The sequence below is a fragment of the Saccoglossus kowalevskii genome, chromosome 15 (assembly GCF_978046115.1).
Source record: "Saccoglossus kowalevskii chromosome 15, keSacKowa6.1, whole genome shotgun sequence".
Classification (NCBI taxonomy): domain Eukaryota; kingdom Metazoa; phylum Hemichordata; class Enteropneusta; family Harrimaniidae; genus Saccoglossus; species Saccoglossus kowalevskii.
This window is the reverse complement of record NC_140655.1, coordinates 97,317-122,007: the sequence shown is the minus strand read 5'-3', so window position 1 is coordinate 122,007 and position 24,691 is coordinate 97,317. Positions and strand designations below refer to the sequence as shown.

The following is a 24,691-nucleotide window of genomic DNA, read 5'->3' as shown; positions in this document are numbered from 1 at the left end:
GGTGGGTGATACATGGTCATATGGCATCTAACAATATATATATGTCATATTCAGTTTCTTAAGTAGGTATGTGAAATGTTTATAACATATTTAATGTAGGTATGAACCGCTTGAAGCAGATACTGAAGACTATGATGCAAATATTGTCTGCTATGAAACCACAACTATATTCTTGGTGTCTGTGTTTCAATATTTAATTGTTGCTGTGGCCTTTTCTACTGGCAAACCCTACACCAAACCTATATATCGTAACTGTAAGTATATCCAATAAATATTTGTTTTTCTACTAGACAATTTACTTTATCCTTTGATGTCTTTGATATACATGTACTTACATAGAGTGTCAACAGATACAATGCTAAACTCTGTTCCAATTTCATTGAATCACAATTATGTAACTTTGTTTCCACACATTTATTGCAATGAAATTTATTCCTTTGAACCCATTTTTTTTTTGAGGAAGATGCATCCCTGTTATTGGCATTTTTTTAGCAAAAAAAACTATCCACTGACAATTCTAGGAAGCCATCACTTTATATTTGAATTGATTTATGACGTTTATCACATGGTGTCCATATCATCATGTAACAAATACATAGTCTGGGTCATAAATTGAAACATACTATCCATGTTCCAGTTAATTATATTCAAAACAATAAGAATTATAATTAATGATTTAGTACAAAAATTAGAGTTAATGTTTTTTTCAGTTTCTTAAACATTTTTATGGATTTAACTGCCTGGTGGCAATTTTTTATGAGAAACTTAAAATCACTAATAAGAGCATTTTATAATTTTGTGAGCATAAATACATACATATCACTCTGCAAACAAATTTCATCTATTGTATAGTGGATCATTAAAAAAGGTTTATAGTATATTAAATAAATGTTACAAATCACCAATCGTGAATATCGTTTTTTCACACAACAGAAGGAATGCATAAAACGATAATATTTTGTTAATATAAAACACTGGGTCTACCTGGTTATGTGATTGTATCACTTCTATTCAGCTCAACCCAATCCCTTACTATGCATATAATTTCCCCCTTTGAGACTCACAAGGAGACTTTTGCGTTGTTATTTCTCATTAACTTACAAACAGAAATGTATTTTTAATGAGGACATGATGAAAAATTGCTTTAACTTTACAATATGCTCTGCTTTCATTACCCATAGTTCTATATACTGGAGCTCTAGTTTTGCTAACTTTGGTTTCAATCTTCATCGTTTTGGCTCCAATTGATTGGTTAGAGCACTTCTTTGAGGTAAGATATTTTTACATTATGTGTGTATAACAATATCTACAAAACCAAGCAGAGAGGCTTACAAAAAACATAAATGCAACTAGCTCAGAGACAAGCTTAAAATGGTTGCAAATGCCACTATGTCAGTGTTCTTCCAGATGGGCCGGCTTACAAATGCCACTTTGTCAGTGTTCTTCCGGATTGGCCGGCTTACAAATGCAACTGTGTCAGTGTTCTGCCAGATAGGCTTACAAATGCTACTATGTCAAGTGTTCTTCCGGATTGGCTTACAAATGCCACTGTGTCAGTGTTCTGCCAGATAGGATTACAAATGCCACTTTGTCAGTGTTCTTCCAGAGGGGCCGGCTTACAAATGCCACTTTGTCAGTGTTCTTCCGGATTGGCTTACAAATGCCACTATGTCAGTGTTCTTCCAGATGGGCTTACAAATGCCACTATGTCAGTGTTCTTCCAGTAGGCTTACAAATGCCACTATGTCAGTGTTCTTCCAGATGGGCTGGCTTACAAATGCCACTATGTCAGTGTTCTTCCAGATAGGCTTACAAATGCCACTGCGTCACTGTTCTTCCAGATAGGCTTACACATGCCACTATGTCAGTGTTCTTCCAGATGGGCTTACACATGCCATTATGTCAGTGTTCTTCCAGATACGCTTACACATGCCACTATGTCAGTGTTCTTCCAGATGGGCCGGCTTACAAATGCCACTTTGTCAATGTTCTTCCGGATGGGCTTACGAATGCCACTTTGTCTATGTTCTTCCGAAAGGGCTTACAAATGCCACTGTGTCAGTGTTCTGCCAGATAGGCTTACAAATGCCACTTTCTCAGTGTTCTTCCGGATGGGCTTACAAATGCCACTATGTCAGTGTTCTTCCAGATGGGCTTACAAATGCCACTGTGTCAGTGTTCTGCCAGATAGGCTTACAAATGCCACTTTCTCAGTGTTCTTCCGGATGGGCTTACAAATGCCACTATGTCAGTGTTCTTCCAGATGGGCTTACACATGCCACTATGTCAGTGTTCTTCCAGATGGGCTTACACATGCCACTTTGTCAGTGTTCTTTCAGATAGGCTTACAAATGCTACTATGTCAGTGTTCTTCCAGATGGAATTACACATGCCACTATGTCAGTGTTCTTCCAGATGGGCTTACACATGCCACTTTGTCAGTGTTCTTTCAGATAGTCTTACAAATGCCACTATGTCAGTGTTCTTCCAGATGGGCTTACAAATGCCACTATGTCAGTGTTCTTCCAGATGGGCTTACACATGCCACCATGTCAGTGTTCTTCCAGATGGGCTTATACATGCCACTATGTCAGTGTTCTTCCAGATACGCTTACACATGCCACTATGTCAGTGTTCTTCCAGATGGGCCGGCTTACAAATGCCACTTTGTCAATGTTCTTCCGGATGGGCTTACGAATGCCACTTTGTCTGTGTTCTTCCGAAAGGGCTTACAAATGCCACAATGTCAGTGTTCTTCCAGATAGGCTTACAAATGCCACTGTGTCAGTGTTCTGCCAGATAGGCTTACAAATGCCACTTTCTCAGTGTTCTTCCGGATGGGCTTACACATGCCACTATGTCAGTGTTCTTCCAGATGGGCTTACACATGCCACTTTGTCAGTGTTCTTTCAGATAGGCTTACAAATGCCACTATGTCAGTGTTCTTCCAGATGGGCTTACAAATGCCACTATGTCAGTGTTCTTCCAGATGGGCTTTCACATGCCACTATGTCAGTGTTCTTCCAGATAGGCTTACAAATGCCACTATGTCAGTGTTCTTCCGGATGGGCTTACAAATGCCACTATGTCAGTGTTCTTCCAGATAGGCTTACACATGCCACTATGTCAGTGTTCTTCCAGATGGGCCGGCTTACAAATGCCACTTTGTCACTGTTCTTCCGGATGGGCTTACAAATGCCACTTTGTCTGTGTTCTTCTAGATAGGCTTACAAATGCCACTATGTCAGTGTTCTTCCGGATGGACTTACACATGCCACTTCATCAAAGTTCTTCCGGATGGGCTTACAAATGCTACTATGTCAGTGTTCTTCCAGATGGAATTACACATGCCACTATGTCAGTGTTCTTCCAGATGGGCTTATACATGCCACTATTTCATGTTCTTCCGGATGGGGTTACACATGCCACTTCATCAATGTTCTTCCGGATGGGCTTACAAATGCCACTTTGTCAGTGTTCTTCCGGATGGGCTTACAAATGCCACTATGCCAGTGTTCTTCCAGATAGGCTTACACATGCCACTATGTCAGTGTTCTTCCTGATAGGCTTACACATGCCCCTTCATCAGTGTTCTTCCAGATGGGCTTACACATGCCACTGTGTCAGTGTTCTTCCAGATGGGCTGGCTTACAAATGCCACTTTGTCAGTGTTCTTCTGGATGGGCTTACAAATGCCACTGTGTCAGTGTTCTTCCAGATAGGCTTACACATGCCACTATGTCAGTGTTCTTCCAGATGGGCTTACACATGCCACTATGTCAGTGTTCTTCCAGATGGGCTTACACATGCCACTATGTCAGTGTTCTTCCGGATGGGATTACACATGCCACTTCATCAGTGTTCTTCTGGATGGGCTTACAAATGCCATTATGTCAGTGTTCTTCCGGATGGGCTTACAAATGCCACTTTGTCAGTGTTCTTCCGGATGGGCTTACAAATGCCACTTTGTCAGTGTTCTTCCGGATGGGCTTACAAATGCCACTATGTCAGTGTTCTTCCAGACGGGCTTACACATGCCACTATGTCAGTGTTCTTCCAGATAGGCTTACACATGCCACTATGTCAGTGTTCTTCCAGATAGGCTTACACATGCCACTATGTCAGTTTTCTTCCAGATGGGCTTACACATGCTACTGTGTCAGTGTTCTTCCAAATAGGCTTACAAATGCCACTTTGTCAGTGTTCTTCCGGATGGGCTTACAAATGCCACTATGTCAGTGTTCTTCCGGATGGGATTACACATGCCACTTCATCAGTGTTCTTCTGGATGGGCTTACAAATGCCACTATGTCAGTGTTCTTCCGGATGGGCTTACAAATGCCACTTTGTCAGTGTTCTTCCATATGGGCTTACACATGCCACTATGTCAGTGTTCTTCCAGATGGGCTTACACATGCTACTGTGTCAGTGTTCTTCCATATGGGCTTACACATGCCACTATGTCAGTGTTCTTCCAGATGGGCTTACACATGCTACTGTGTCAGTGTTCTTCCAGATAGGCTTACAAATGCCACTTTGTCAGTGTTCTTCCGGATGGGCTTACAAATGCCACTATGTCAGTGTTCTTCCAGATGGGCTTACGAATGCCACTATGTCAGTGTTCTTCCAGATGGGCTTACACATGCTACTATGTCAGTGTTCTTCCAGATAGGCTTAGCAATGCCACTATGTCAGTGTTCTTCCAGATGGGCTTACACATGCCACTATGTCAGTGTTCTTCCAGTTGGGCTTACACATGCCACTATGTCAGTGTTCTTCCAGATGGGCTTACACATGCCACTATGTCAGTGTTCTTCCAGATGGCTTACACATGCCACTATGTCAGTGTTCTTCCGGATGGGATTACACATGCCACTTTATCAGTGTTCTTCCGGATAGGTTTACACATGTCACCATGTCAGTGTTCTTCCAGATGGCTGGCTTACAAATGCCACTTTGTCACTGTTCTTCCAGATGGGCTTACAAATGCCACTATGTCAATGTTCTTGAAGATAGGCTTACAAATGCCACTTTGTCAGTGTTCTTCCAGATGGGCTTACGAATGCCACTATGTCAGTGTTCTTCCAGATGGGCTTACACATGCCACTATGTCAGTGTTCTTCCAGTTGGGCTTACACATGCCACTATGTCAGTGTTCTTCCAGATAGTCTTACACATGCCACTATGTCAGTGTTCTTCTAGATGGGCCGGCTTACATATGCCACTTTGTCAATGTTCTTCCGGATGGGCTTACAAATGCCACTTTGTATGTGTTCTTCCGAATGGGCTTACAAATGCCACAATGTCAGTGTTCTTCCGGATGGGCTTACAAATGCCACTGTGTCAGTGTTCTTCCAGATAGGCTTACACATGCCACTATGTCAGTGTTCTTCCAGATGGGCTTACACATGCCACTATGTCAGTGTTCTTCCAGATGGGCTTACACATGCCACTATGTCAGTGTTCTTCCGGATGGGATTACACATGCCACTTCATCAGTGTTCTTCTGGATGGGCTTACAAATGCCATTATGTCAGTGTTCTTCCGGATGGGCTTACAAATGCCACTTTGTCAGTGTTCTTCCGGATGGGCTTACAAATGCCACTTTGTCAGTGTTCTTCCGGATGGGCTTACAAATGCCACTATGTCAGTGTTCTTCCAGACGGGCTTACACATGCCACTATGTCAGTGTTCTTCCAGATAGGCTTACACATGCCACTATGTCAGTGTTCTTCCAGATAGGCTTACACATGCCACTATGTCAGTTTTCTTCCAGATGGGCTTACACATGCTACTGTGTCAGTGTTCTTCCAAATAGGCTTACAAATGCCACTTTGTCAGTGTTCTTCCGGATGGGCTTACAAATGCCACTATGTCAGTGTTCTTCCGGATGGGATTACACATGCCACTTCATCAGTGTTCTTCTGGATGGGCTTACAAATGCCACTATGACAGTGTTCTTCCGGATGGGCTTACAAATGCCACTTTGTCAGTGTTCTTCCGGATGGGCTTACAAATGCCACTTTGTCAGTGTTCTTCCATATGGGCTTACAAATGCCACTTTGTCAGTGTTCTTCCATATGGGCTTACACATGCCACTATGTCAGTGTTCTTCCAGATGGGCTTACACATGCTACTGTGTCAGTGTTCTTCCATATGGGCTTACACATGCCACTATGTCAGTGTTCTTCCAGATGGGCTTACACATGCTACTGTGTCAGTGTTCTTCCAGATAGGCTTACAAATGCCACTTTGTCAGTGTTCTTCCGGATGGGCTTACAAATGCCACTATGTCAGTGTTCTTCCAGATGGGCTTACGAATGCCACTATGTCAGTGTTCTTCCAGATGGGCTTACACATGCTACTATGTCAGTGTTCTTCCAGATAGGCTTAGCAATGCCACTATGTCAGTGTTCTTCCAGATGGGCTTACACATGCCACTATGTCAGTGTTCTTCCAGTTGGGCTTACACATGCCACTATGTCAGTGTTCTTCCAGATGGGCTTACACATGCCACTATGTCAGTATTCTTCCAGATGGCTTACACATGCCACTATGTCAGTGTTCTTCCGGATGGGATTACACATGCCACTTCATCAGTGTTCTTCCGGATAGGTTTACACATGTCACCATGTCAGTGTTCTTCCAGATGGCTGGCTTACAAATGCCACTTTGTCACTGTTCTTCCAGATGGGCTTACAAATGCCACTATGTCAATGTTCTTGAAGATAGGCTTACAAATGCCACTTTGTCAGTGTTCTTCCAGATGGGCTTACGAATGCCACTATGTCAGTGTTCTTCCAGATGGGCTTACACATGCCACTATGTCAGTGTTCTTCCAGTTGGGCTTACACATGCCACTATGTCAGTGTTCTTCCAGATAGTCTTACACATGCCACTATGTCAGTGTTCTTCTAGATGGGCCGGCTTACATATGCCACTTTGTCAATGTTCTTCCGGATGGGCTTACAAATGCCACTTTGTATGTGTTCTTCCGAATGGGCTTACAAATGCCACAATGTCAGTGTTCTTCCGGATGGGCTTACAAATGCCACTATGTCAGTGTTCTTCCAGATGGGCTTACACATGCTACTGTGTCAGTGTTCTTCCGGATGGGCTTACGAATGCCTCTATGTCAGTGTTCTTCCAGATAGGCTTACAAATGCCACTTTGTCAGTATTCTTCCGGATGGGCTTACAAATGCCACTATGTCAGTTTTCTTCCGAATGGGCTTACGAATGCCACTATGTCAGTGTTCTTCCAGATGGGCTTACACATGCCACTCTGTCAGTGTTCTTCCAGATGGGCTTACACATGCCACTATGTCAGTGTTCTTCCAGATAGGCTTACAAATGCCACTTTGTCAGTATTCTTCCGGATAGGCTTACAAATGCCACTATGTCAGTGTTCTTCCAGATTTGCCGGCTTACAAATGCCACTATGTCAGTGTTCTTCCAGATAGGCTTACAAATGCCACTATGTCAGTGTTCTTCCAGATAGGCTTGCAAATGCCACTATGTCAGTGTTCTTCCGGATGGGCTTACAAATGCCACTATGTCAGTGTTCTTCCGGATGGGCTTACAAATGCCACTATGTCAGTGTTCTTCCGGATGGGCTTACAAATGCCACTATGTCAGTGTTCTTCCAGATGGGCTTACACATGCTACTGTGTCAGTGTTCTTCCGGATGGGCTTACGAATGCCAATATGTCATTGTTCTTCCGAATGGGCTTACGAATGCCACTATGACGGTGTTCTTCCAGATGGGCTTACACATGCCACTATGTCAGTGTTCTGCCAGATTGGCCGGCTTATAAATGCCACTTTGTCAGTGTTCTTCCAGATGGGCTTACACATGCCACTATGTCAGTGTTCTTCCAGATAGGCTTACAAATGCCACTATGTCAGTGTTCTTCCAGATAGGCTTACACATGCCACTATGTCAATGTTCTTCCAGATGGGCTTACACATGCCACTATGTCAGTGTTCTTCCAGATGGGCTTACACATGCCACTATGTCAGTGTTCTGCCAGATTGGCCGGCTTATAAATGCCACTTTGTCAGTGTTCTTCCAGATGGGCTTACACATGCCACTATGTCAGTGTTCTTCCAGATAGGCTTACAAATGCCACTATGTCAGTGTTCTTCCAGATAGGCTTACACATGCCACTATGTCAATGTTCTTCCAGATGGGCTTACACATGCCACTATGTCAGTGTTCTTCCAGATAGGCTTACAAATGCCACTTTCTCAGTGTTCTTCCGGATGGGCTTACAAATGCCACTATGTCAGTGTTCTTCCAGATGGGCTTACACATGCTACTGTGTCAGTGTTCTTCCGGATGGGCTTACGAATGCCAATATGTCAGTGTTCTTCCGAATGGGCTTACGAATGCCACTATGACGGTGTTCTTCCAGATGGGCTTACACATGCCACTATGTCAGTGTTCTGCCAGATTGGCTGGCTTATAAATGCCACTTTGTCAGTGTTCTTCCAGATGGGCTTACAAATGCCACTATGTCAGTGTTCTTCCAGATGGGCTTACAAATGCCACTATGTCAGTGTTCTTCCAGATGGGCTTACACATGCCACTATGTCAGTGTTCTGCCAGATAGGCTTACACATGCCACTATGTCAGTGTTCTTCCAGATGGGCTTATAAATGCCACTTTGTCAGTGTTCTTCCAGATGGGCTTATAAATGCCACTTTGTCAGTGTTCTTCCAGATGGGCTTATAAATGCCACTTTGTCAGTGTTCTTCCAGATGGGCTTACACATGCCACTATGTCAATGTTCTTCCAGATGGGCTTATAAATGCCACTATGTCAGTGTTCTTCCAGATGGGCTTACAAATGCCACTATGTCAGTGTTCTTCCAGATGGGCTTACAAATGCCACTATGTCAGTGTTCTTCCAGATGGGCTTACACATGCCACTATGTCAGTGTTCTGCCAGATAGGCTTACACATGCCACTATGTCAGTGTTCTGCCAGATAGGCTTACACATGCCACTATGTCGGTGTTCTTCCAGATGGGCTTATAAATGCCACTTTGTCAGTGTTCTTCCAGATGGGCTTATAAATGCCACTTTGTCAGTGTTCTTCCAGATGGGCTTATAAATGCCACTATGTCAGTATTATTCCAGACAGTTTTACTCAAAAAAGCAAGAAAATGTAGCATCATTTACTAGTACATTTATCCTTTGTTAACTTCTTCAATATTTGTTACTTATAGTTGCGGCACTTTGATGAATATTATTTCAGAGCTGTTATTTTAGCCATTGCTCTTGTAAATTTAGCACTGTCTCTGTCTGTTGAGGTAAGTACTTGTAGTAGTTGTCATTTCCTTGGCTATAACACATTTTTATTAACGCTAATTAATGTTCATGTTTTCTCTAAATTTAATAACAGATTACAAAATAATGTCAACAAATGGATAACACACCCAAAACTCTTTTTGTTTTCAACTTTGACAAAGTTCTTTGTCCATCCGTCTGTTTATTCGGATCATATATCAGAACCCTCTGAACCAAATCTGTTCATTCTTTGCATGTGTTTAGTACTTGGACATATGCACATGCAATGTTTTAGTGATTTGAACCAAGATAGCTGTCTGGTAGTAATTTAATTAGTTTTTTGAAAATGCAGGATTTTTGCCATGTTTTGTCAGTTTTAGTTCAAATATGGTACTTGTTAGGATACATACATGTTAGTGACAATTTGTTTTACAATCAGATAAAACATGGCTGATTGATGGTAATTTCGCTTTTTTCCACACTTATGGACCATTTTCATTCATATTTGGCACATACATCAAGCATACATGTATGTCTATGTCAGTTTGTTTCATAATCAGATCAAAGATGGCCAACTGGCAGCTTTCTTGTTTTAAATCATAAATCACATGTTGAGATACATGTCCGTAACGATTTGTTTTGTGATAAGATCCAAAATGGCTGACTTCAAATTATTATACATGTCCATGGCTGCCATTTCTGTTTTTAGCCATCTCTTTCACCTACATGTATGTATAGTTTTCATTGACATTTAACACATATGTCATCAAAGTGCACATGTTCATTTTGTGATTTGATCAAAGATGGCCGTCTGGCTTGTAGTGATAAATATGCATGATGATTAGTTTATTGATAGGATTATTTGTAGGTTGTAAATATTCATCATCAAAGAATCAAAATAATTAAAAACAATTAATAAATATAAAAAATAATGTACATAGATCATTTAATATAGCTTGAATTTCTTTTAGGAGGTTTATTAGCTCATACAACGGATTAAAACTATGGGTGTGAGAAAACTTTAACTGACAATCCAAGTTGTATATTCCCAAACATACAATGTATGTTAGTCACTTGGTACACATTCATGTTTGACTTGTGCTTCAATCTCATTAAATTGTAAATTTGTATTGGGTAACATCATAACAAATAAGCTGGCATATGCTTACAATACTTCATACATGCACTTTACTTGAGTTTTGATACAAAAAATTAATATATATGAAAATTAGCAAATAGAAATATAAATGTTGTGACTATATATTAGATTGCTAATTTAGATTGCAAAGTTTAATAAATCGGATTTTTGTTGATACTAGATTAGTCTATTATTCACTGTCAATTATCTGACCATACAACTACAAAATCATTCAGAACAAATTAAGTTATCTGGTCACATGACTAGTGATTTACATAATTATCCAATTTTATTTCATGTGTTATGCATGCAGCAAAATATGTTCATATAAATTAAATGATCCATGCAAAATTATATTATGTGGGGATTTTAACGCCCGAACAGGTGTACTTGAAGACAACATTGTTTATAACAGTGTTGATTACTTACCAATAGATGACAACATTTATACACATGACACAGTTCAAAGATTACGTAATAATTGCGACACAGAAGTTAATGAATATTGTGAAAAACTGGTAGATTTGTGCAAGACTTAATCACTGAACATTGTAAATGGTAGGACACAGGGTGACTGTTATGGTGAATTTACTTTTATGTCCGCAATAGGGAAAAGTGTTGTTGATGATTACCTACTTGTATCGAAAAACATTTTGGATAGTATTTTAAATTTTAAAATCGGTAATAGACTCTGACTCCCTTTACAATTCACGCTAGAAACGAATTTTATGATTGGTAGTGATGCAGAAAATAGTACACATAAGTCCTAGTCGTCTCAACCGTTTACAAAGTTCTTCTTTGGTCATAATGTGTTTACTAGTTTATTTAATGAAAATATGCTGCAAGATGCAGTTTATGATTTTTTGGATAGTTTATTGGAAGGTGTTGATAGTGATATTTTGGTACAAAAAACTAATGAACTGTTTTATAAAGTTGCGAAGCCTAAATTGGCATTTCATAATAATGCATTTAAAGAAAATGACTGGTTTGATAAAGAGTGCCTTTTATTAAGAAAAAATGTATATTGCCTTTTGAACACAAATAGAAAATTTAAGAATTTGAGAAATTTGGAAAATTATAAAAAAGAAAAAACTTGATACCGCAATCTCTTCGTGACAAGAAAGCTAATTTTAAAGAAAAAATTCTACAATTAATTGGACAAGCTTTAAAGGAAAATTACTCCAGAAAGTTTTGGTCTTTTTTTAAAAATAAGAGAGACCCTCAATTTAAAGGAATCAAATACCAAGATTGGTTTGATTATTTTAAAACGTTGTTTAACCCTGGTGAATTATTAGAACGTGGCCAATTTGAGGTTTTCTGAATGAAATTCATGATTATGTAGGCAATCTCTTACAAGACTTGGGTATTCATAATGAGGATATTATCATAGAGGTATTGGACCAGCCAATCACAGAAGATGAAGTTATTGCTAGTATTAATTGCCTGAAAAACAAAAAATTCCAGGGTATTGATGGAATACCGGCAGAAGTTTATAAGATATGTGGCCATTTATTTATTTCCTTGCTATGTCAACTTTTCAATGTAATTTTTAGCACAAGTATATTTCCTGTGTCCTGGTCTGATAGGATTATTTTCCCTATTTTCAAAAAGGGTAAAAAAGATGAACCAAACAATTACAGGGGGATCACATTAATGCCCATTATCAGTAATTTTACTATTTTATAGGTTGCTCTTCTGGGAAAACAATTGTGCCCCACTTAGAAAGGAACAAGCTGGGCTTTATGGCTGGATACACTACTGTTGATAATATTTTTGTCATACATACTCTTATCCAAAAATATCTGAGTAAAGAGGGAGGTAGGCTGTACTGCGCATTTATCGACTTTGAAAAAGCTTTCAGCCGTGTTGCTTTATAAATTGGGAATTGCGGGTCTTCGGGAAAAAATGTTTAAAATATTATCCTCTATATACAGCAATGTTAAAGCCAGAATTGCAATGCAATTGCAATGGGGGGCTGACAGACTCTTCTGAATGTCCTTATGGTGTTCGACAGGGATGTATCCTTTCACCTTTCCTTTTTCTTTTTCTTGAATGACCTTCACGAGGAACTTCTAAAAGATGAATGGGATAGCGGTTGTTCTGTTGGGCAATTAGGGATACTCTACCTTCTTTTTGCAGACTATTTAGTTCTGACAGCAGAGACTACTGTTAAACTACAAAGAGTATTAAATCAATTAGAAACTTATTGTGCAAAGTACAAACTCAAAGTTAATTTGGAAAAGATAAATATAATGGTGTTTAGAAATGGGGGAACACTGCGCGACTACGAAAAATGCCACTATAAAGGCAATCCCGTTAAAGTAGTTTCATATTTCAAATACCTGGGTGTGGTATTATCTTGCAGCGGACTATGGACAAAAGCCCAGTCAGTTCTTGCCGAACAAGCCAATAAAGCAATGCTCACAGTTATTGCCGAACTAAAAGCCCACGAAAACGTCCCTGTTCAAACCTGTTTCAAAATTGTTGACTCCAAAATACTGCCCATTCTTAGCTATGGTGGTGAAATATGGGGCTACCACCCAGCCCCGAACATGGAACGCGTACATATCAAATTTTGTAAATATATCCTGAAACAGAATATATCAGCAACTAATGCTGCAGTACGGAGAGAGCTTGGGAGATTCAGTTTACGTGCATTAAGGCTACCCAGAATGGTAAAATATTGGATAAAAATATTAAAAATCGATACAAACAGATATGTATATCAATGTTATCTAGAGCATTGCAATCTGGCCCAAAGGGGGGTTGATTGCTGGGTCAATGAACTAAAAAATATCCAATGAATTACAGTTTTGCTGAGGCTTGGTATAACCAGGGAGTGGGAAATGAACCCAAATTTTTATCTGAGTTCAGGAGACGATGTAAAGACATTGAATTTCAAGAATGGCATAATAATAATAAAGATAATTTATTGCATCCTTAGAAATACAGTGTTTCCATCAGTTTATAGCAACAAAAGTAAGATATTAAAAAACAAAATGGACATATACATATGGACATAAACAGCTTTAGTAGACTTGATACTTATAAATTGTTTAAGGAGGCACTTTCCCTAGAACATTATCTACTAATTCCAATGAAACCTATTTTTAAATGAGCAGCCACACTCTAAATATTGAACAGGGAAGATGTGTAAATCTTCCACGGGAAAATATGTTATGTCACAGTTGTCATGATGGCAACATAGAAAACGAGTACCATTTTCTTTTGATATGTACATCCTACCAGTCCTTGAGGGAAATGTATATTCCTAGACAATATTTTATTAACCTTAATATAAGTTTGTTCAGCTTATGTCCTCATCCAATGTGGACACTGTGAGAAATTTAGCCAAATTTTTATTTTTTGCTTTCAAACAGAGAGAACAATACATGCCTTGAGTCTGTACTTTTTATACACATGCATTTATGTATTTATATTTAAGGTCACTGCCTAGGGTGCATACTGAATAAATTATTATTATTATTATTATTATTATTATTATTATTATAAATTAAATTTGTGATCAAATAAAAGATGACAGGTGTGCAGCCATATTTTTGGTATTACTTCCTCTTAGGCATCAATAATATTTCACCTAATTACAACAGGAATGTGTCATTAACAATGACTTGTTTCAGTAGTTTGTTGTAATTCACTTTTTGGTGTTACTCAAATAATACTCCTAGCAGTTTTACTCCAGTACTGTTCCATTTAATGCCATAGGGCAAGTTGTCATTATTCTGCCAACTGCCAACGTACAACTTTTGAAAGTTGATTATAGAATATGATGCATTCAATGGCATATACAACAGTATGGATAAAGAGCATAACTGATATTAAATGCCGCAGGCCAGAACAGACCCAGACAGACCCAGACCCAGACCCAGTAGATGTCAACTAGTTGTACCACACTTTCCAAATGGATTCTGGATACTATCAGCTTTGCATACTCAAAGGTGGACACCCTATAGGGTGTGTTACAGCCAATTTGTATGATCTGAGGGCTCCAGTTAACTCCCATGTGTTTTGTGATGGTGCTGCCATCACAGTTCTAAAAGTCACATAACACATTCATTCATTACCCCCATGACCTCTCTCCAGACTAGGTCCAATTGACGCTGTGCATACAGTGACTTCCAACATTCTGTGGAGTTGGACATCAAAATTTACCATGAGATTTGCAGGTAGCTTACCTTTACCTTTGAGGGCCCTTTGAGTTTTCTGTATTGTAAATGTTAGAGATCTATTTACTTCTTTCATTTGCAATGAGGCATCGTCACTTAAATTGTGTGTGTTAATTTCAAGATCACTCAATGTGACGGCTATTCTGACCCAGTTTTGTACGCTTTCAGGATTGAATTTGCACTGTCTTAATTGGGACTAACTTAGACGAATATCTAATTTAAACAAACGGTGGTAATTCATGTGATGCTATAATTCATGTGACACAAAAAACTAGAGGGGCATAGAAAATTGGAGTGAAATTCTACATGTACAATGTATTACCCATAATCCCATGCACCTGCTGGGTGATACTATTATTTTTAATATCAACTGGCTGGCAGTTTTTAGACCCACTTTGTCTTACTTAGATAAATGCCTAAATAGTGTAAGTAATTGGAGTGACCAATAATCAAGCTAGAGCAGCTCTTCTATTTTTATATCTTGCTACAGTGCCACCAATGATGAAATGGAGCAAGTTATATTTTTGGCCTTATCAAACAATGAAATTTATTTGTTTTTTCTTCTCTGCTACAGTTTGCCATTGTCCCTCAGAAATGGATTAAAATTATCTTTGAATGTCGTTGCTGTCGAAAGACCATAATAAAAAAAAAATATGAAACAGTACAAATTGAGATGTTAGAAGATGCTACATGGCCACCAATGAAACCACCTAGCTACCCTTATAATAACAGTCAAGATGCCCACCATGCAGTGGAACCACCTAGCAACCATCACTATAACAGTCAAGATGCCCACCATGCAGTGGAACCACCTAGCAACCATCACTATAACAGTCAAGAAGAAGGGGAAGAGAGTTCAGGAAGTATGAAGAGCAGTGAAGAATTGATGCAAGAAATTTATAAATCATCTCAAAATGACGAGGACTTTTTAACACATTTCTGATGCTATTTCTTTGTTACGTTTTGACATTGAACATTGCATACATTGCATATGGAATTGATTTGCATATTTTAACATGGTTATGCATAAAGTGTGAAATCTCATTGCTATATTGATGTGATATAGTTACAGCATACTGCAAAATAAATATCATTTTCATTAACAATGATATAATTTCAGAGTGAATATCTGATTACCAGAAAGCAAGGATCAATCAAACTAATGACATCACAGAAAAATATGAATCCATCAAAGGTTTGATTTCATAAATAGAGATAAAGAAGATTATTGTCATATTCCAAAAACATGCATAATAAATGCTTTGTGAACATGCCAGGGTACTAGAAAATGTTCTTACATAGACTCACTCATTAAAATTTATGCAATTTTGTGATTATCTTGCAATTGTATCTTAAAGCCCAGGTTTCAATGAAACTTGGTACATAGATGCCCTGGGATAATCCTCAGTCCTGTTTTTTTATGTAATCTGTGCATATTTGTTTAAATTAAATTTGTCAGATTTCAATGAAACTTGAGACAGATGATTTGCAGTAATCCACACATGATTAATTTCAGATTGAAATCCATGCTTATAAAAGATGCAATACATGTATGTACAAGAACACCTGTATCATCATAGATATATATGAGGGGGGAATGTCTGTCTTTGTTGTTCTTGACTTCGTCATAAAATTTTTTCTTGTGGTTACAATAACTCAAGCAGTTTTTAACCAATTAAATAGTTTGATTATGGTTTATGTTGTATCTATATTTTTACAATAACTCGTACAAACATTTTTGTTCAATCATCTTTAATCAGAAATTTTATCAATCACTATGAAATGTCAAGTTCAATTTTCAAGTAATGTAATTGGCTGAAACAAAACTTGTGTTGGACATAGAAATAAGTAGACAGAATGAAGATATGTATACTGCTGATAATGATAACCAGATATTCTCTCTTAGATCAGTCAAGTAGTTGTTTTCATTAGGAGTATAATCAAAAAGTGACAAGTGTATTTTTTTGGCTTTTCTACAACTGGTTATTATTTTGGTTATAAATTAAAATGCACTATTATTTGGGAACTTTTATACAATACAATACATGTAGTGTGAATTGGAGAACACATTAGCTAGTATTTTTTTGCCATATTTTGTAGATATGTTTTCATGCAATTTATATTATATTATACATGTATTATTTGAGGACCATACTAATTATTTCTTTATTGTAATTATTGTTTCCACCTAAATTTTAGCTAGTATTCAGATATATTATTTCATTGTTTCAGGACTTTTGAAAAGATGGTGCATTGTTAGTTTGTATCTATTTGTTTTTTTTAATATAGATTCTCAATGGACATGATTGTAATAGCTATATTATGTTTAATATGTTGATGAATACCCTAACGTTTGTTGTGTATGGAATTTATTTTCCAGAGTGGTGCAGCATCCATATTTTCGTAAGCATTTTCATTTCATGAAAATACCACATAATGAGTAAAAATGCTTTCAACACCTCACAAATGCCATGGCAATCTATTATAATTTCATGTTTCCAGACTTGGTGAAAATCATCCAGAAAGTCATCACCATTTCATCCAAGAGGCAGGGCAGTCCTCTATGTTAAATTCTGTTTGAGGATTGGTTAATCTGGCATTCCTTTCTATTCATAGGCAAACCTTCTGTTGTTGTGTTTGCCTCAGTATCAACCAAATAATAAAAATTATACAATCCTTTGATATTAGAGACATTAAGATGCACATACGAGTACGGAACAGGAACGGATACGTCACCGTTTTGTGCATGACCTCCGCGCGAACCAATGACGTCATCGGTTGCCTGGTCGTGCGGCAGTCGTTTTGAACGTGATCAAGGTGACTGACTTGTAGTTGATTTCCGAGAGCTTTTCTCGCTGTCAATTTTGATTAATTTTCACTGACATTAATAAAACATTTTATATTAGAGTGATTTTGTATATCTATGATAAAATAAGAATTATTGGATGCATTAAAGCTGATATTTATACCCACTGAAAACGCATGACATTGATCTGCTGAAAGAGGTCGGCAAACAGGCCTGGGACCTCAGCAGAGAGTGGATGGAAATAGCGAGAGCTCTGTCAAATGTCTGTGAACTAACTACTAATTCTGATTCCGGACGTGAAATGACTTAACAAATTTTATTGGATATTATGGTTGCCCAATGATAGACGGATTGACATGGTTCTGGTTTCAGTTACGTCTCCGTTGTGGACGCTTGTACTTAATCGTTTTCTTACACCCGGGAACGTAATGCAAACAAAATTAAAACATCACCTTACGTTCTTGTTACGTACGCAAATCTTAAACTCTATTACTTGAGCCATATGACATATATCAAAGGATAAATGACTTGCATTCGATCTAGGTTAAAAGCTACAGTAACATGATTTGTTTTTAATTTCCTAATCAATTTTGAATCGAAATCTTGATTTGTTGTGCAATATCTGAAGAAGATTAAGCCTTAGCTGAGACACATCACTTTGATTTTGGTATTGTTTTTACTTTGTGCAGCAGTACAGCACCGTTCTATGAATAACTTGTTGTGAAAATACTAATGAAGTATCAGGGGGAAATTCTTCTACTCTCGGGGTTCTTCACCCGTGTCAGGGGGGAATCTCGTCTCGTCTCGTCTCTCTATCGCTTCCCCTTGAGGTGCGGGATCGGGAAAGTCACACTTTACAGTCAAATAGACGCACACAACAAAATACGTTTCAACTTTCGTCTTAGTCGATCAGTCAAGCACTCTATAAGACACAGCGCCCTGGGGAAAAATCCCCAAGACTTTCACAAGGCTGACCCAAGACTCTCTAAGACTGTGTCAAGACTCGCCCCAAGACTCTCCAGAACTGCGTCTGTTCTGGTATACTAGTACTCGCCAAGACCAACTAAAAACTCTTTATTCATTTTCAAAATCTTAACCAATTACAAAGCAGTAAAAAAGACTCTAGGGCGTAACCTTCAATCATAAAGCCAATCACACTAAGTACTGAACACGTCATATCTTTTGATTAATCGTTCACTACATTAATAACTACGAATACCAACTGTCAGAAATAGTAGTCTGAATAACGACGGTTATCTCGTAATTAGTTCCAAATCACTGAATCAAGTTCCGTCCAGAACCTCAAATGGGCCGAAACGATGACAAACATAACACAGCAATTTGCTAATAATCAGCTAATTAAGTCGATTAACAGATACGCATAAACAATTTCATCATAGAAGTTCGAAATGGAAACTTATAATTCGGTCTTCTCCATCCATCCAGAGTCATGTTTCAGAAACATGTGGACCAAATTTGTTCATTCTTTGCATGTGCCTAGTACTTTATCTTGGACATATTCACATGCAGTGGTTTACTGATTAATCCATGATGGCTGAATGGCAGACATCTTGCTTTTTGATCATACTACTATATCTGGCACTGATAAATATAGCAATACATGCCCATTTTTGCCAGCCATTTATTCATTCTCAATTACTAACTTGTTATTACATTACTCTGTAATAATGTTTTATTATTCAAATATGTGTCCCCACCATAGCATTAAACACTATTAATTAAGTGTCAAAAATTACTGTGGCTCATTTGCAATACCAATTGTATCTATACAATATGATTTATCATGACTTAAAAATGCTGTTCTCCTCATAACAAACATCCTAGTTTTTGTTTGATCCAAAAATAGGCATACATGTATGTACTGGTTGTTTTGGTACGTACATTAAGGGGTTAGCATACGTTTAATGTGTTTTTTTTCAATATTTTTTTTTATTTTAAATTATCGTTGGTTATGACAGTGTCTATGACTGTGCTTTTATTCTAAACAAAAACTCCATTTTAAAAGGCATATTTCGACGTTTTTTTCTATTTCAAAACATTGCCACGTGTGTTAAGACTTCAAAAGTGTCCTTGACTTCAAAAGTGTCCCAGAGCGTAAATGCAGTAAGATAGGGGGTTATGCTCGGTGTGTATCCCATGTAACGATGTAGTAAGTCACCATAGTGAAATGACAGCAATGCTAGCAAACACTAAACACCGAAGAGATATATAGTTTATTATATAAATATTAGGTTATAAATAAATGATATATACAGGTCGTATAATGTAACCTACAAAATAGTTTTAACAAACACAATTAATATTGCTTATAATTTAGTATTTATAACATATTGAAGTTTCGTTTAGAGATTGTTAAGATTTAGTGACTGAGGCTAATTTGAAAGTGTGATGAAAATTAGTTCAAATATGTATTTCTAGTGCGTGCAAAATAAATGCAATTTATTAAATTATAAATATTAAGGGACACTTTTGAAGTCGTATTAATTTGTTATATTCATGAACAAGTAATGGTGACATAAATGCTAACTATTAAATTATAAATATTAAGGGACACTTTTGATGTCATATTAATTTGTTATATTCATGAACAAGTAATGGTGACATAAATGCTAACTATTAAATTATAAATATTAAGGGACACTTTTGAAGACATGGGGACACTTTTGATGTCATATTAATTTGTTATATTCATGAACAAGTAATGGTGACATAAATGCAAACTATTAAATTATAAATATTAAGGGACACTTTTGAAGACATGCAGACACTTTTGATGTCATATTAATTTGTTATATTCATAAACAAGTAATGGTGACATAAATGCAAACTATTAAATTATATATATTAAGGGACACTTTTGAAGACATAGGGACACTTTTGAGGTCATATTAATTTGTTATATTCATGGCCAAGTAATAGTGACATGAATGCAAATTATTAAATTATATATATTAAGGGACACTTTTGAAGACAGGGACACTTTTGATGTCATATTAATTTGTTATATTCATGAACAAGTAATGGTGAAATAAATGCAAACTATTAAATTATAAATATTAAGGGACACTTTTGAAGACATAGGGACAATTTGAGGTCATATTAATTTGTTATATTCATGAACAAGTAATGGTGACATAAATGCAAATTATTAAATTACAAATATTAAAGGACACTTTTGAAGACATGGGGACACTTTTGAGGTCATATTAATTTGTTATATTCATGAACAAGTAATGGTGACATAAATGCAAATTATTAAATTAAAAATATTAAAGGACACTTTTGAAGACATGGGGACACTTTTGAGGTCATATTAATTTGTTATATTCTTTAACAAGTAATGGTGGCATAAATGCAAACTATTAAATTATAAATATTAAGGGACACTTTTGAAGACGTAGGGACACTTTTGATGTCATATTAATTTGTTATATTCATGAACAAGTAATGGTGACATAAATGCAAATTATTAAATTACAAATATTAAAGGACACTTTTGAAGACATGGGGACACTTTTGAGGTCATATTAATTTGTTATATTCATGAACAAGTAATGGTGACATAAATGCAAATTATTAAATTAAAAATATTAAAGGACACTTTTGAAGACATGGGGACACTTTTGATGTCATATTAATTTGTTATATTCATGACCAAGTAATAGTGACATGAATGCAAATTATTAAATTAAAAATATTAAGGGACACTTTTGAAGACATAGAGACACTTTTGAGGTCATATTAATTTGTTATATTCTTTAACAAGTAATGGTGGCATAAATGCAAACTATTAAATTATAAATATTAAGGGACACTTTTGAAGACATAGGTACACTTTTGATGTCATATTAATTTGTTATATTCATGAACAAGTAATGGTGACATAAATGCAAATTATTAAATTAAAAATATTACAGGACACTTTTGAAGACATGGGGACACTTTTGAGGTCATATTAATTTGTTATATTCATGAACAAGTAATAGTGACATAAATGCAAATTATTAAATTAAAAATGTTAAAAGACACTTTTGAAGACATGGGAACACTTTTGATGTCATATTAATTTGTTATATTCATGAACAAGTAATGGTGAAATAAATGCAAACTATTAAATTATATATATTAAGGGACACTTTTGAAGACATAGGGACAATTTGAGGTCATATTAATTTGTTATATTCATGAACAAGTAATGGTGACATAAATGCAAATTATTAAATTACAAATATTAAAGGACACTTTTGAAGACATGGGGACACTTTTGAGGTCATGTTAATTTGTTATATTCATGAACAAGTAATGGTGACATAAATGCAAACTATTAAATTATATATATTAAGGGACACTTTTGAAGACATAGGGACACTTTTGAGGTCATATTAATTTGTTATATTCATGGCCAAGTAATAGTGACATGAATGCAAATTATTAAATTATATATATTAAGGGACACTTTTAAAGACAGGGACACTTTTGATGTCATATTAATTTGTTATATTCATGAACAAGTAATGGTGAAATAAATGCAAACTATTAAATTATATATATTAAGGGACACTTTTGAAGACATAGGGACAATTTTAGGTCATATTAATTTGTTATATTCATGAACAAGTAATGGTGACATAAATGCAAATTATTAAATTACAAATATTAAAGGACACTTTTGAAGACATGGGGACACTTTTGAGGTCATATTAATTTGTTATATTCATGAACAAGTAATGGTGACATAAATGCAAATTATTAAATTAAAAATATTAAAGGACACTTTTGAAGACATGGGGACACTTTTGAGGTCATATTAATTTGTTATATTCTTTAACAAGTAATGGTGGCATAAATGCAAACTATTAAATTATAAATATTAAGGGACACTTTTGAAGACGTAGGGACACTTTTGATGTCATATTAATTTGTTATATTCATGAACAAGTAATGGTGACATAAATGCAAATTATTAAATTAAAAATATTACAGGACACTTTTGAAGACATGGGGACACTTTTGAGGTCATATTAATTTGTTATATTCATGAACAAGTAATAGTGACATAAATGCAAATTATTAAATTAAAAATGTTAAAAGACACTTTTGAAGACATGGGAACACTTTTGATGTCATATTAATTTGTTATATTCATGAACAAGTAATGGTGAAATAAATGCAAACTATTAAATTATATATATTAAGGGACACTTTTGAAGACATAGGGACAATTTGAGGTCATATTAATTTGTTGTATTCATGAACAAGTAATGGTGACATAAATGCAAATTATTAAATTACAAATATTAAAGGACACTTTTGAAGACATGGGGACACTTTTGAGGTCATATTAATTTGTTATATTCATGAACAAGTAATGGTGACATAAATGCAAATTATTAAATTAAAAATATTAAAGGACACTTTTGAAGACATGGGGACACTTTTGATGTCATATTAATTTGTTATATTCATGACCAAGTAATAGTGACATGAATGCAAATTATTAAATTAAAAATATTAAGGGACACTTTTGAAGACAGAGAGACACTTTTGAGGTCATATTAATTTGTTATATTCTTTAACAAGTAATGGTGGCATAAATGCAAACTATTAAATTATAAATATTAAGGGACACTTTTGAAGACGTAGGGACACTTTTGATGTCATATTAATTTGTTATATTCATGAACAAGTAATGGTGACATAAATGCAAATTATTAAATTAAAAATATTACAGGACACTTTTGAAGACATGGGGACACTTTTGAGGTCATATTAATTTGTTATATTCATGAACAAGTAATAGTGACATAAATGCAAATTATTAAATTAAAAATGTTAAAAGACACTTTTGAAGACATGGGAACACTTTTGATGTCATACTAATTTGTTATGTTCATTAACAAGTAATGGTGACATAAATGCAAATTATTAAATTATAAATATTAAGGGACACTTTTGAAGACATGGGTACACTTTTGAGGTCATATTAATTTGTTATATTCATGAACAATTAATGGTGACATAAATGCAAATTATTAAATTATAAATATTAAAGGACACTTTTGAAGACATGGGGACACTTTTGATGTCATATTAATTTGTTATATTCATGACCAAGTAATAGTGACATGAATGCAAATTATTAAATTAAAAATATTAAGGGACACTTTTGAAATCATAGGGACACTTTTGAGGTCATATTAATTTGTTATATTCTTTAACAAGTAATGGTGGCATAAATGCAAACTATTAAATTATAAATATTAAGGGACACTTTTGAAGACATAGGGACACTTTTGATGTCATATTAATTTGTTATATTCATGAACAAGTAATGGTGACATAAATGCAAATTATTAAATTAAAAATATTAAGGGACACTTTTGAAGACATGGGTACACTTTTGATGTCATATTAATTTGTTATATTCATGAACATGTAATGGTGACATAAATGCAAATTAATAAATTAAAAATATTAAGGGACACTTTTGAAGACATGGGGACACTTTTGATGTCATATTAATTTGTTATATTCATGAACAAGTAATGGTGACATAAATGCAAACTATTAAATTATAAATATTAAGGGACACTTTTGAAGACATAGGGGCACTTTTGATGTCATATTAATTTGTTATATTCATGAACAAGTAATGGTGACATAAATGCAAACTATTAAATTATAAATATTAAGGGACACTTTTGAAGACATAGGGACACTTTTGAGGTCATATTAATTTGTTATATTCATGAACAAGTAATGGTGACATAAATGCAAACTATTAAATTATAAATATTAAGGGACACTTTTGAAGACATAGGGACACTTTTGAGGTCATATTAATTTGTTATATTCATGAACAAGTAATGGTGACATAAATGCAAATTATTAAATTAAAAATATTACAGGACACTTTTGAAGACATGGGGACACTTTTGAGGTCATATTAATTTGTTATATTCATGAACAAGTAATAGTGACATAAATGCAAATTATTAAATTAAAAATGTTAAAAAACACTTTTGAAGACATGGGAACACTTTTGATGTCATACTAATTTGTTATGTTCATTAACAAGTAATGGTGACATAAATGCAAATTATTAAATTATAAATATTAAGGGACACTTTTGAAGACATGGGTACACTTTTGATGTCATATTAATTTGTTATATTCATGAACAAGTAATGGTGACATAAATGCAAATTATTAAATTATAAATATTAAAGGACACTTTTGAAGACATG

General features: G+C 35.7%; 1 protein-coding gene across 2 annotated transcripts in view; it reads left to right on the top strand.

The window, feature by feature from the left end:
* Positions 1-17,524, top strand: part of LOC102802400 (polyamine-transporting ATPase 13A3-like) — a 340,426-nt gene extending 322,902 nt beyond the window's left edge. For both annotated transcript variants that reach the window (XM_085508596.1, XM_085508595.1), the window contains 4 exons: positions 100-254; positions 1,182-1,270; positions 9,232-9,315; positions 15,192-17,524. In XM_085508596.1, the coding sequence (XP_085364722.1) occupies positions 100-254; positions 1,182-1,270; positions 9,232-9,315; positions 15,192-15,560 (697 nt within the window). In that variant the 3' untranslated portion in view covers positions 15,561-17,524. The remainder of the gene's footprint in view (positions 1-99; positions 255-1,181; positions 1,271-9,231; positions 9,316-15,191) is intronic.
* The last annotated feature ends 7,167 nt before the right edge of the window (positions 17,525-24,691 follow it).